General features: G+C 37.9%; 2 protein-coding genes across 2 annotated transcripts in view; one reads left to right on the forward strand and one right to left on the reverse strand.

The window, feature by feature from the left end:
• The window catches only part of LOC114871522 (cAMP-specific 3',5'-cyclic phosphodiesterase), a 167,586-nt gene that overhangs the window by 18,426 nt on the left and 135,473 nt on the right, over nt 1-13,687 (forward strand). The gene's annotated exons all lie outside the window — the stretch shown is intronic.
• On the reverse strand, nt 11,728-13,433 carry LOC114871523 (fibroin heavy chain-like). The gene is made up of 2 exons (XM_029177526.2): nt 13,207-13,433; nt 11,728-12,764 (listed from the first exon to the last, which is right to left on the reverse strand). The coding sequence occupies exons 1-2, from the start codon at nt 13,219-13,221 to the stop codon at nt 11,757-11,759; spliced, it is 1,023 nt and encodes a 340-aa protein (XP_029033359.2). The 5' UTR covers nt 13,222-13,433; the 3' UTR covers nt 11,728-11,756.

Consider the following 13,687-nt stretch of genomic DNA (forward strand, 5'->3'; position numbering starts at 1 on the left):
TTCTTAGTGATTTTGAGAACCTCCAGTTGTTTTTAATCACCAAAAACTAAAAACTATTAGTACAACTCAATAATTCTAGCACCACGAAGAAATAGTTACTGGTTTAATTACTCGATATTTATTGAAAACGAATATCATTTACCACATGCACAAAAGCAAAAGCCAGTTAGTATCAATCGTTGGTATCAAGCATTCACTAAACGGATCTAATTAATCACTCAACACGACCTAATTAATTACTAATCAAAATGGATCAAACGTGGACGTCGTGGACATAATTTAAATTACACTCAATCTAATTGATTCCAGACGTAATGACGTAATTAAACACCAGTGAATTTTCGGTCAATCTTAAATTAACTACGGGCATTTCAGTAGTACAGGTCGGTGATTTATGCGACAGATTGTCAAAAGCAGTTGCCACGCTGCCGCAAACGCATTTTCAAAACGTTTTCACTTTCCACTGATCTTCTATTCATCCGAATGACAACAGAGAGTTTTCCAATACAGTTTGCTAATAATATAAAGTGATTGAAATCTACGTAACTCGGTTGATTAAAAATTTTGCTGTCCTGCACAGTTGCTGAATCCAGAATTTCAACACAACTCTCTCCGTGCTACTGGAATGAAGTTCGAAACAAGATTAAGCAACTAATCGTACAGGTAAACCTCGTTTATCCCTGTTGGAGACGAAAACTCAGAACCGATCTCGAACTTGTAATTACATGTCTCCTTACAGATAGGATACCTTGTATATCTTGTTATTTAACAAAAAGTATCAACCAGTTCAACATGAATCTAGTTTTCGTGTGAACATAGACAAAAACTGAAATGGTCCTCAAATCACCCCCTGCAAAATTCATCCCCTATCGAACTGGGGGCTGCGTCTCGTAGCTCCGTTGGTGAATTAGCATAAACGCTTGTACGAATGCATATGAATACATCCAGACACGATTTGCTACCATTTAAACTTGCATTGCAAATAGGAGCGACTCCTAACACATTCTCGTATCCCTCAGGTTAATGCCCAAAACTTTCCCTAAAGACGGGGATGTTTATGTAGGTGTGTGTGCTTGGGTTACCACACTGAAATCTAAGTAATATTTGATACAACCAGTCAAGCTAATAGCACTTTAGGTGCACTGCTGTCAGCTGGGAACATGGGGGGATTATTTGTAAAGTGTCAAACCTGACTAGTCGTTTCTTAATCCTTGCAACATTTACAACAGTTTCATATAGTTAAAAAATAATTTTTTAAAGCACAATGTAGAATTAAAAAATTGTGAATCTCTCCATGGTCCACTGTCTGAGGGTTAATCTACTTGGTCAGCCTCGTTTATTCACAGTAAAATAATGTGAAATGGTAAACTATTTTTCGAATTAAAAAATGTATAATTAACACTTAATTGGTTGTATTTAAAGCTACATAACTATGAGGAGGTTATAGTGACGCCCTCTATGGTTCCAAAATGTTAAGTTATGGTAGGTGACCTTTTCCAAACCGATTCCTTATCCACGTCAACGACCGCAACGATGTATGTTCCACTGTAAACACGTCACGGATTGCCTAGTGACGTCATCGTTAACCTACATACTTTAAAAGACGGAAGCATTTCAATGGCGTGGCCGTCGATGCTAGTCCCAACGAGATACAGGTCCAGTCGAGCGTTCAGACAGCTTTATACCCTGCAGTATTGGTTTCTGTATTCCGTTTATAGAATCGAATGCAAACATTCAACCAGCAAGCTTTTCAACTGTCAATAAACATTTCCTGATGTTGCATTATTAGTAACTTCTAAAGAATAATTAGAAGGGGCAAAGAAGGTTGGGAATTTTCTTGCAAAGTTTCTTAATTAAATTAAGTGCTTCAACTATACAGCTGCAAAGAACTTCGGCAAAGGAATAAAGTTAATGTCAATAGTGATTCGTTGAAATGTTCAAATAAGAGTCGATCAGGGTTGTTTGGATTTTTATTATCCCAGCCTACTCTGAAAGTTTTCTGAAAACTTGAAGCTTCATTTCTCATTGTTTTCGTTTCATTTCACTGGAAAATCGAAGAGAGTAGGTCGAGCGTGTCGGAGAGTCGGATCATTCGTTGGTTCGTACTACTTGAATCCTTTTTTTCAGTAATTGAAACACCGATACCCCTGTTGTTTTTGCGTTCTTTCCTAGGGAAACAAAGCGTGAAATTTAATTCCACGGGTGTCCGATCCATTTATCCACTTATTTCACTTGAAAATTTATTTCCAACGCTTTAATTGTTAATCTACAAATTATATAATTAAAATCAGGGGTCTGCAGAAAATTCAGCCGAACTTATTAAAATTTCTTTCAGGTGATATTATTATTATCTATAAAATATTTGTATTCCAAGCGTATAAAAGGAACGTGAGATCGTATATTTTCATGTTTACAGCTTTGAAGTTTCCTGAAGAGTGAATTCGACGTCGAACTACCCGATTACTTATGGTGCCACCATAAAAGGGGGATCACCATTTTTATCGTTCACGGTGCAGTTAGAGACCGCGATTTACGGTGAACGCTTTGCATCTGTCCGGAGAGTTGTAACTTTTGCAGTACCGTCTCGTTTTACATCTATCTTTACTACTGCGAGTGATGTAAACCGCTGTAGCTGTTGTGTATCACTCACTGAACCATGTATCTTCAAAATAATCCTAATTATTTTCGCTCTATATAAATTTCAGAAATAAATTGTTCGTTTTAACAGAGTCTCAAGGCTGCAACAACGACTCTTACAAGATCCTTTTGGCTTTGCAGCGAAGATCATTCACTTAAATTCGTAGAATGCAACTCGAAAGGATTTCATAAATGCGTGCAAGGACAGCATTTACATGGAAAAGCTTCCTGTAAGCAGGAAACAGGATCTCCCTTATCCAGTATTTAAAAGTATGATCCTTGCTGGAGAGAAGGATCTTGCAATGGATGCTGTTACCCTGGGAAATACCTTGGGACTCTATATTGAGACTTAAAATGCAAATTTATGTTTGAAATTTATTTACAGCATAAATGTGAATCTACATAATCCTTTGTTGTGCAAGAGGAATAATGACACAATGTAAGATAGAAATATACAGCAGTGACTTATTGATTCAAAAAGAACAACACTTTCAATCCATGAAAAAAATTCCAACATTTTTATAAACATTTTTAAGCTTCTTAATTGGACATGTGCAAACTTACAGCTTTAGGGTTTAAAAAAAAATTCAGTTTACATCAAATAACAATTTTAAAAAAATTTTTAATTTATAAGGACCCACCTACATCTGCATCATTCTCCTATTTTCCATAAATTCTCTATTCACTCGTCAGTATAATAAAACATCCCTCCAGGGTTCACTTGTTCCCCTCCCCGTCACTGTCGAACAAAACATGGAAACCCACCCCTGTAAAACAGCCAATGTAACGAGCCTATGTACCCTCTTCTACCATCTATAACACCGAAAAGACTCTTGTACCTCCCCTCCCAAGTGACAAAGAACCAATTGATCAAAAATCACCACCTTACAAACGTAGGCCGTGTTTGACCCCCGTATTGGGGGTTGTTGGGCAGAGGTTCACGGCGTGGTTAATGTTTATCACCTGACGTCACTTGGCTCCGTGAGTTCAGAAGGGATGAAAACGAGGCTCGTGGTTCCTTGGACGTAGACGGGGTGGCTGGTCGTCATGGTTACGGTTGGAGGGGTAGTTTGGGGGATCGATGCCGCAGTGGCGTATCATCAGCTGGCCAGTGCCCTCTCTTTCACCCTTGTTCAGTGTCCAACAAGTTGAGGGCCTCCAACGACCCCCTTACATCCCTTGATATGTTGTAGAGGATGGAGGGGTGGTTCTAGAGGGTTTATACTTCGATTTAGAGGCAATCGTGGGAAAAACGGGGGTGGCTGTTATTCATCGTGGATGCTGAGATGGTTAATGGTTTCAACTTAGCTGGTTTGAAAATTACTTGAAACGTTCTGCCTTTGGGGGTTGAGCAAAATTACAGTTGCACCACTGTTTTTCTGTTTTTTTTTTTACAGAAAAATTGCATTTGAAGATTATGGGTTATTTATTTTTAATTCGGACGTTATATATTTTATTTCTTTATATATGTTTTAAAAAATTTTTATTTAATAAATAATTTCTGTAAGAAAATAGAGAATCTTATGTGTAAAACCCCCATTATTTCACTGCAGGATTCTTGATGGGTTAAAACGATTGAAATATCACGAGAGATAGAAGAAAAGGCATTTTCAATTGTAATAAAATGTTTCCTTTTACTCACTTCTATGTGCGTTTGAAATTCCACACGAAGCCCACGTTCCTTTTTATTTACCCCCATTTCCACTCTACTCCCTCGATTTTCTCTAAAACTTTCACTGCACGATGTCCCTCCGGCTTCCTCTTCACTAAAATCTCATTCTCGAAAATAATACGTGTTCTTGAATTAAAGTAACAGGTGCCTACTTTTCTTTTAGTCTGCTGGAAAATTCACCTTCTACTTTGAATTTAAAGAGGGGAATGACTTAATAATGAGACAAAGCAATAAGCAAGGATTCTGAAAGCAATTTACATAAAATTTTTATCTCTGAATCTTGACAATGGGTTTTAACATTCCACATTCCGCATTCCCCCATTCCACATTCCACACCCCACACCCCTCATTCCACATCCCCCACTCCGCATTCCACACCCCATATCCTTCATTCCGCATTTCACATTCCACATCCCACATTCCACATTCCGCATTCTTATATTTTCTATTATATGTGCCATAATCCATATTTTCATTTTATTTTTTATTTTCTACAGTCTATATCTTCCATTGCATAGACCATGCTCTAGTTCCAATGTTCTGTTCTCAACTCTCTGCGTTTTCCTGTTCATCATGTTAACTGTTACACTCTCAGCCAAGTTACGCTACATATTTTATACAAATTATAGCGCTATCACAGTTCCTAACAATAATATGAGTTACCTTTAAGACGACGTCAAAGGGAATGACATTGTTTTGCAGTTCTCAGAAGAAAACTTTACAAGTAGATATAAAGCCAAGTAGAATGAGGACGTAATAAGTCAGACAAATGGTCAGACGGCCGGTACCACGTTTCAAATAACTTCTAACTAACGTTTATATCTAACTTCCAGATAGATAGAAAAGTCGTTCTTACCTCTGTTCAATCTTCCAACAAACTCTCCATTATATATTCTAATTACAATTCAGATTCTCGTGAACTTAATCACAGTTAACGACGGAACAAGCCTCGAACCTATCAGGGATTCACTTTTCCGGTTACATACGTCACCGGCTTTCTTATCATCCAAGCTAGCAACCGTTCAGGAAAGCGTTGCAATCTGATCGATTATCTTCTCGAACACGGAAACTGAGTGGAATCCTTGGTCCAACGGACTTCCGGATATATTTAGAACTCGATCTTCCAGAGTGTTGATAGAGTTCCAAGGCGACGAAGCGTGTTTTCAGTTTCACAGATAGGTCGTGGTAGCAAATTGTTGGATAAATTCTTTCTTCGAAGTCCTTGAAGATGAACGACACGTTCGAAAGATCCTCTTGTAATGGAAAAATTCATTTACTTAGGAAACTGAGTGAATCCTTGTTGATAGCTGGACGTGAAAATATATACACCAGTGAGAATTTTTATATTATTTTACACTTTCTTAAGTAATTTCAAAAAAATTAATTAATTTTATATAAATTACATTATATTTTATTTTAAACAAGATTCTAGACATTGAGGAACAAATGTGATTGATTTGGAATGGAATGACCCAACAAATTCTTTTGCCATTCATTTTTTTTAACACACGTTACTGTAATTTCTTTCGACCTAAAGAAACATACAATTTATCTTGCTACGAATTAAATAGCAGACGTGTCACAGGTTGGTCTAAAGAAATCTACCCTCGTCTTTCAATTTGCTTTTTATTTCTACTTTCGTCCCTTTTTCAGATACCTCGTCCTTTTCTCAAGAAACACTCATCCTGATTTCTTGGTTGGATTTACTTTCTTTTCAATTTCTTATTTCAACCAATCGCTGTTCATTAATTATTGGATACGCTCCAGTTAGCAATTGCTAACCACTGTAAAAGAAAAGAGAAGGGAATTTTCATCGTAGTAAGAAATAATTCGAACGAAGGGTCAAAGTGATTTCTTTGGCAAATTGTTTCGTAGTTTCGGCACGTTCCTCTTTAATATCGACAGCCCAGCTATCGATACCCCAGGGAAATCTCGATCCATGTATTCTATTATATGAAGGGGTTCATTGAAAAACTACCATGAAAATGTTCGTTAGATGTTTTACGAGTTTTGTCTAAGTTTTATGGTTTGCAGTCCTTCATGACTGTGATTTATTCAGAAACTCAAACTGACCCTATTCTTTTGGTAAATTTGAATTTTGGAAACTTTCAATCTTTGAATTAGCTTTAAATTCACAGAAACTATAAAATCAATATTAATGATTTTTTAACCAAAATAAAATAAAAAATGATCATTCATTTAATTTTTTTTTAAATTCATTTATCTAATGAAGTTTCCGATTAAAAAGAAATCAATGTATTGCGAAGCCTTTTTGTGAAAATCGAAGTACTTCCATTGAAAATTGAAATGGATGACAGCCACGGAGTGTATTAACGCGTGATGTCCGAGTTCTGTAGACAAAGAGTCTATGAAACTTTTCAACCCCCGTATCGATGGAAAACAATCGTCCATCTTGTTCCAGCCATGAGTCCATCGAAATACGTATATCATTGTTTGCCGTGTGGGTGAACAATCTCGATACGAAGTTCTCCGATGAAAACACATCGAGAGATTATTCAAACCCCTAGAACGTGGTAGTGAGTCATAGTTTACGTTTCAGATAGCAGAAACGTGACTTCCATTTTCATTGCGGTTCAATTTCAATTTGTAAATAAAATCGAAATAAAACTTATACCAACTATATGTGTATCTCCTTTAAAAGCTTTGCAAAACTATAAACAATTTTTCTTGTTTTAATAAAAATTATATTCCGAAAGGATTTAGCTTTTAGCATTATTCGCTTCGCAAACTTATAATATGAAAAAAGAATCTTCTTATGTGACTTTGTGAATTTCGTAAAATCCTCTTAACCTATTTTCTTTTCCCTTATGCTTTTTATATTCCATCTTCTTTTTCTCCACTTAACACGCCTTCTTAACTTCACTTTTATTAAACTTACAACTTTTCACTACACCCATTTCTAACCTTTATTAACCCTCCTTTCTCTTGTCAATATGGCACATTCAGACTTTCTCATTTTAACTTTTACAATAATAATAATAGAAATTGTCTAAGACACCAGCCCCTTCAGGGCACCCAAGGTGCCCTACTCTATACCTGTATTCTGTTGTTTCTTGTTTGGTTCATAAAGACTTCCATTCCTAAAACCTCTTCTCAACTTATTTTTACATATTTATAGTCCCATCCTAACCCACATTCATTTTTTGTACCTCCACCTTAACCCATTTTCTCGCACCGCCGAAAAAGAGAGGGATCTAACAGATGAGTCCACTATCAGACCTTGTCGAAACACTTCTTGCATTATTTTTCCACTTCCAGTATAATACATCGCCGCCATCCGTTATCAATTCGCTACATGGTCAGAATACACGCAGGGCATCTGCTCGACCTGTCCCACGACACCCTCCTTCTCCACTTTTCCACAGCTATACGCCCCTGTATGCGCGGTATGCTGCCGCATACCTTGTCCTCAAGGAGGCAAGGTTACCCACACTTTTTCTCATCCACCATGGCTCTGTTTACCGTCACAGCCTTTGATCACTGTCAATGGAGTACCCGCACTGGGCTCCCTATAGCGTCTGTGTCAGTGGCCACCATGGTGCACCGTACACGCGAGGGAAGCCAGTGTTGAAGGGTTCATCAACCGTGACTGATTGGCCTCGCTTGTTGGACGCTCTTTTAAATCAGACGGACACTCTTACGCATGGTTGATCAGGGCACGCTCTTATGCACAGGGTGTACCGACACCTAACCCAGCCCTGAGTCCGCCTAACCCACCCCTTTGATTCGGCCAGGCCTTTTTCCCGGTTCGAGGCAATTAAGCTGTCAAGGCGAAGGTTGTAATTGGAAGCGAACAGCTGGCGGATAAATGGAGCTTGTTTGGAAACTAAGCGTCTGTTTTCGTTCAATGGCTGCGTTTTGCATGTAGGTTAGGTTGAAAGTAACCAAATACTGCACCAAAGGTTGTACTTCAGATGGAAACAAAACAGTAGAGGACATTATGCAGTCTATGATGTTTTATGGGATCTCTGTGATGGAACATTGCATATGGTAATTTAGGTTAGGTTCAAATAACAAAGTGCGTTATGAAGAGCTGCACTTGGAATGAAAAGTAAACGTCGTATGATATTACTGTTTCAAGTAGTATACAGTATAAGAATGTCTGTGATAGCATTTATGTGATAGAATAATAGATCTCTATAAAGAATTTTTAGATTAGGTTAGGTGGTAATTTAGGTTAGTTTCCTGATGGTGCAGGTTTACTTCAAATGATCCCTTTATCATGAAACCCAGGGCACTAATAATTAATTTAAAATAATAATACCTAGTTGTTTTATGAAATAATTATATTTGAAAATTTAACATTTGACATTTCAAGAGATATTCAACTTCCTACTTGCTGAAAAATAATAAATTGAAATACAGTCATTATGCTGAAGCAAAGGAGGATCTCTTGAAGTTGCCTTTGTCTTTCATATAGCTCGATAAACCATCTACGTGTATCAATTAAACTTTCGTGCGATCTACGTGAGATAAGGGAAGCGAAACAACCCCTATTCATCCGTTAACTATGAGCATAATCGACTGTTAACCGTGCTTGATTATCGCCATCGGGCTTCGCAAACTCTGCATTAAACGTCCAAATATTTCTCTAGCATTAATCAGCAATTTTCATAATTGTAGGATTAAGATATGTGTTAAACCACTTGTTATCACAAGTGTTTTTAATTAAACTACCCCCAAAAGCTTTGTATCGATTTTTTTGTATAAAGTAGAATTTTTTTATTTGAAAAAAATATGAAATTTACCAGAAAGAGGTCTTGGGATTAGAAAGTCAATATTGTGCTACAAATTTATGCCAGCTCGGTGCATGAGCTTTCGCAACGGTAACAGAACATGAAATATGCAAATCCATCGACCGACACTTTCTGTAGAAAACTTTGTTCCTCGGTCAAAGTAAGAAACTCTAACCTTATATCATGTAAAGTTGAATCGTGTAGATTTTCATAGTATTCGCTGCATTTTTCATTCATGTTTCCACGTTGTATACGATAGAAAGGTCTCGAGAAACATACTAAGAAATAATTTCAAGGAATGATAAATGAAACATTAGTTTATAGTCAGTCTAGTTTCATACACTGTATTGAACAGTTAGGTTACTGAAATGTTTTCTGGTTTATATTTGATAATTAACGCCTTAATTTATTACAAAAACATAATATTTAAGAATTCAAGCAGGAAGAATTAAATAAAATTTTCGCAATTTACATTTGAAAATAACGCATAGGTCGGAAATTATACTGGAACATACATATATTTGACAACCAACCACCTGTTTCTCCTTGTTCCACTTATAACACCCCTTGTCGGACCCCACGAATTAATTATATTTCGCTTTAATCCCACTTTACTGGTTAATGTGCATATTACGACAGAAATAATTTCCCAGGGAAAGTTACACCAAAAAATAACATTTCTTGAAGGATAAATGTTTCTCATTAGCGGTTTCATTACAGCCAGCTGTATCTTGTTAAAGCGAGCTCGAAAAATTTTCTTTCTGTTTTTTTCTTTTGCACTCGTTCATTTGCTTGTGCAAAACTTTCTCGACCGACGGACTGTGTTGCATTATTAAAACCGTGGGAGAAAGTTTGCTAAAGAAAAGGATTATAACAGCAGGCGCCCTTTAACTCATTTCAACCCCCTCATCTGAATACATTAAATTTGAAACTTATGCATTTAATTAACTCACTATATTTTTTATAATACAAATTTTGTTTGTTTTGCGCAATAAGAAATTAATTAAATAATGAAAATTTCATGAGTTGGTACAAGGTAATATCCTCGAGAACTTTCTGTCATAATTAATGGTGGCTGACAAAAGGAAACAGGGCCGACTTTGTGCAGCTAGATTTGAGCATTGCACGTCAGGTTCCTTTGTGTGTACGATGGTATTAAGAAAATATAGTTTATGAGGTCGCAGGTATACTGGCAGAAAATAATTGTTTTTCTCATTACTTAAAAAGTAGAAATTATGAACTATATTTGGAAGCTTTGCAGTTGTTATGTTAATAAATAATTGTATTGTTTTTTGTTTGTTTCAGGTGAGTGATTACATTTTCGGATACACTATGGTGTAAAGGGAAATTCGTAAGTTGATATAATAAGTGACATAATTAGTTAATTTGCAAATTAGGCAGTAAGTTATTCCTGAAAGTTATTCCAAAGTTAAAAATATGGAATAAGTTTTGACTTCATACTTTCTTTTGATGTTATATCATTATATCCCTTGAAAACAATCCTGCGAGCGCCATCTTCCGAGGGGTGGTAAAATTGACCAAACAGAAAATTGCATTTCTTTCTGAAGAAAGTATCTTTTATGACTCCGAAGGGTCAGTAAAATATTTTATGAACAAACTGTAATTCGTTTAAAGCGTTAATTTCGAAAATTAAAAAAAATAGTACCCGATAGACCAAGGAATGCACCAGCCATCTAGTGGTAGAAGAACCAACTAATGGAAACTAAATTTTGCAGCCTTGTCCTGTAAAAATGGACTCTTCCACCATTCCTTTTATGGTGATAATTTGCTTCAAATAATGATGTTCCATTAATTTGCATGCACTATAAACAGTTGTTATGCAAACAAATACATGTTACCGACTGTGTATTACAGTTATCGACTAGATGTCTCTAAGATGAACTGCCTATCGCGAAAATTCGTATCCCATAAACTGCCATACCGACCTGGCTCATAGCGCCATTTTCAGGATCTGTTTTATGGCGCACTCTGTGGGAAATGGAAAATGGAAAATCAAAAACGTTCTATTTATCCTTGTAAGGTGCAAAAGTCATCAATTTCCCATCAAAAAAATGATTTTCTTTATCGTCAGTCTCTCTGCTCATTGCTAGATGGCATGAATGGTTCAGTTTGCAAACTACACGAATAATATAAACTTGAAAAACTTGTATTGATCGTTTCTTATCGATAAGGAAATTCCAACAGCTGGAAAGAGTTTCCAACTTAAGATACAAACCTCAAGGAAGAGTTACTTGAATTGCATCTAACACAGATGTGACCATCGAACAAATTTGGTTCTCGTCCTTCGTTCAGAGAGGGGTGAAACCTAGTTTCGAAATCATGACCTGATTCGTTTAATTTGTGTGACGCGAAAGGATCTTTGCTGACGCAATTCCACCCCACGTGAGCTTCATATTGACCGATCGGCTTGAAAAATTACCATTGTTCGTGTATGCATCGGTGTCTTAATGCACCCGACCATTTCGTATGCAATAATACTTAGCACACCTATTCACGCTCATTTTATGACAGGATAATGAGGATACTGATAAAAAAAATGGATTACTTGCAAATTTAGAACTTCATACTTATCGTACAGAAACATATTTTTATTAAAAATGTATAAAACACAATATTTATGATATTGCCAACTGTACAGAATACATTTCGATTCATCTTGATTCATTAATTCAGTATTTCCTGAAGACGATACCACTTCGATCCAGGGAGCCAGAAGTAGAATACCCATAACCAGCTCCATATCCAGAACCAAGGTTGTCAGTCAACCCCGTGCCATAAGGACCAAGGCCACTTCCAGGTGTCCATCCAAATGAGGACCCATATCCACTATTCAGTCCACCACCAGAGGGGATACCAGTCGATCCAAATCCATAACTAAGTCCTGAACCATATCCAGAGTTCAGACCCAGTCCAGATCCATAATTTAAAAGTGATCCATGTCCTAAGCCAGAACCAATGGAGTTCAGACCCGAGCCATAAGCAGAACCAATTCCAGACGTTAGTCCTGTGTTGATCCCAGAGTTAAGGTGGATTCCAGGGATGTGTCCAGCACCCAGACTTGGGCTAAGTCCCCCAGAATTAATTCCTGACCCATGACCAGCATATCCGAGGCTAGAACCCAGGCTGGACCCACTAGATAGAAGCAGAGACTGAGGGGCAGTCTGCTGAATAGGGATTGATTGAGGAGCTGGTACTGGAACTCTGATGGATTGCGACCCAGCGATTGGAACAGGTTGGGACACATGGACAGGTAGGTCCTTGATGAGGGGGACAGTCTGTCGAACGTAGTAAGGGGCAGAAATGGATCTGGACACAGGATACTGTTGAGGAACAACCACTGGAACCTGCTGAGCTATGGACTGAACGTTGGCAGTACTCAGCCCTCCAGAAATTCCAGCAGTAAGACTTGTCGAGAGCCCTCCATTTATTCCTACGCCGATATTTGAGCCATATCCTCCGGTAAGCCCGGATATTCCGTTCGAGAGCCCTCCATATGTACCAATGGACAATCCACTCGTGTATCCTCCAGGAATTCCAGCTGATTCGAGACTGTTGCCGAGGTCCAGTCCGACCAACGATCCGCCCAGCCCTCCTGAACCCAATAGCACCCCACGCTTTGTCTTCTGTTGCTGTGGCTCCGCTTTGGTTACGAATGCCACCGTCGCCAAAAGGCAGAACTGTGAAACGATTAGATCTGGTTTCGAGTTTTGGAAATAGTAGTTTGGAAGTTTCCGGAATCGATGGACGTTCTGGATGGGTAAACGTAGGTGAAACGTGAACTTACCCTTGGGTCAGGTAGAAGAATTGAATCTAACTTCTGGTGTAGAATAGTTTAAAAGACAAATACTAGAGTCTTTAAAAAGACACTTTGGTTCTTAGAGAAACTGTTGACATAGAATTGCAGAGTATTGATGTTCGATTCGAAATGATGTTAAATAATGATGATGCCTGAAGTGAAATGGTGGTTTAGATATTTATAGAAGTAATTGGAAGGCTCTTAAGTGTTTTTAGAAATAACATTGTAAGATGAAATTAACCTCACTTCTTCTGACCTAACCTCAACGACCACGATCATCTTGAAATAGTCACTTAATCACTCAGTATCGATCGTTTACTTACTATCAAGATTCTCATTGTTGCTTGTCTTCTACGTGAACCAAGAGTGTGCCATCCTCTGTTACACGGGTCGGTTTTATATACCAGGTCTTAGATGACTTTCACTGAATGAACGATCGCACACGCCCTGTCTTGGATGGCCTGCTTCTGATTTTTCATCGACAGGCTTCATCCGATCCCGTCAATCCGTGATGTAACCGCAATCGTTGAAAATAGGCCGATTCCGCGTTGTGGGACACACGTACACCACCGCGTCTGATAGGTCTGGACAGCATCTGGGAAGAGTCGCAGTCGCTTCGATGATGTATCGTGTGTCAAACGCGTGTTCCAGCAATTTGACCAAGTATTTTGCAGTGAGATAGTGTAACAAAGTCTTTTGAAATGGCGGATTGAGATTGATCCCTCGCATTTATATGTGGCCCTCCTGAAGGGCTGTAGTTGCCCTGGGGCAACGAGGAGGGCACGTAGCAATCAGAACAATATT

This window comes from Osmia bicornis, chromosome 16, assembly GCF_907164935.1.
Source record: "Osmia bicornis bicornis chromosome 16, iOsmBic2.1, whole genome shotgun sequence".
In the NCBI taxonomy this organism is placed as follows: domain Eukaryota; kingdom Metazoa; phylum Arthropoda; class Insecta; order Hymenoptera; family Megachilidae; genus Osmia; species Osmia bicornis.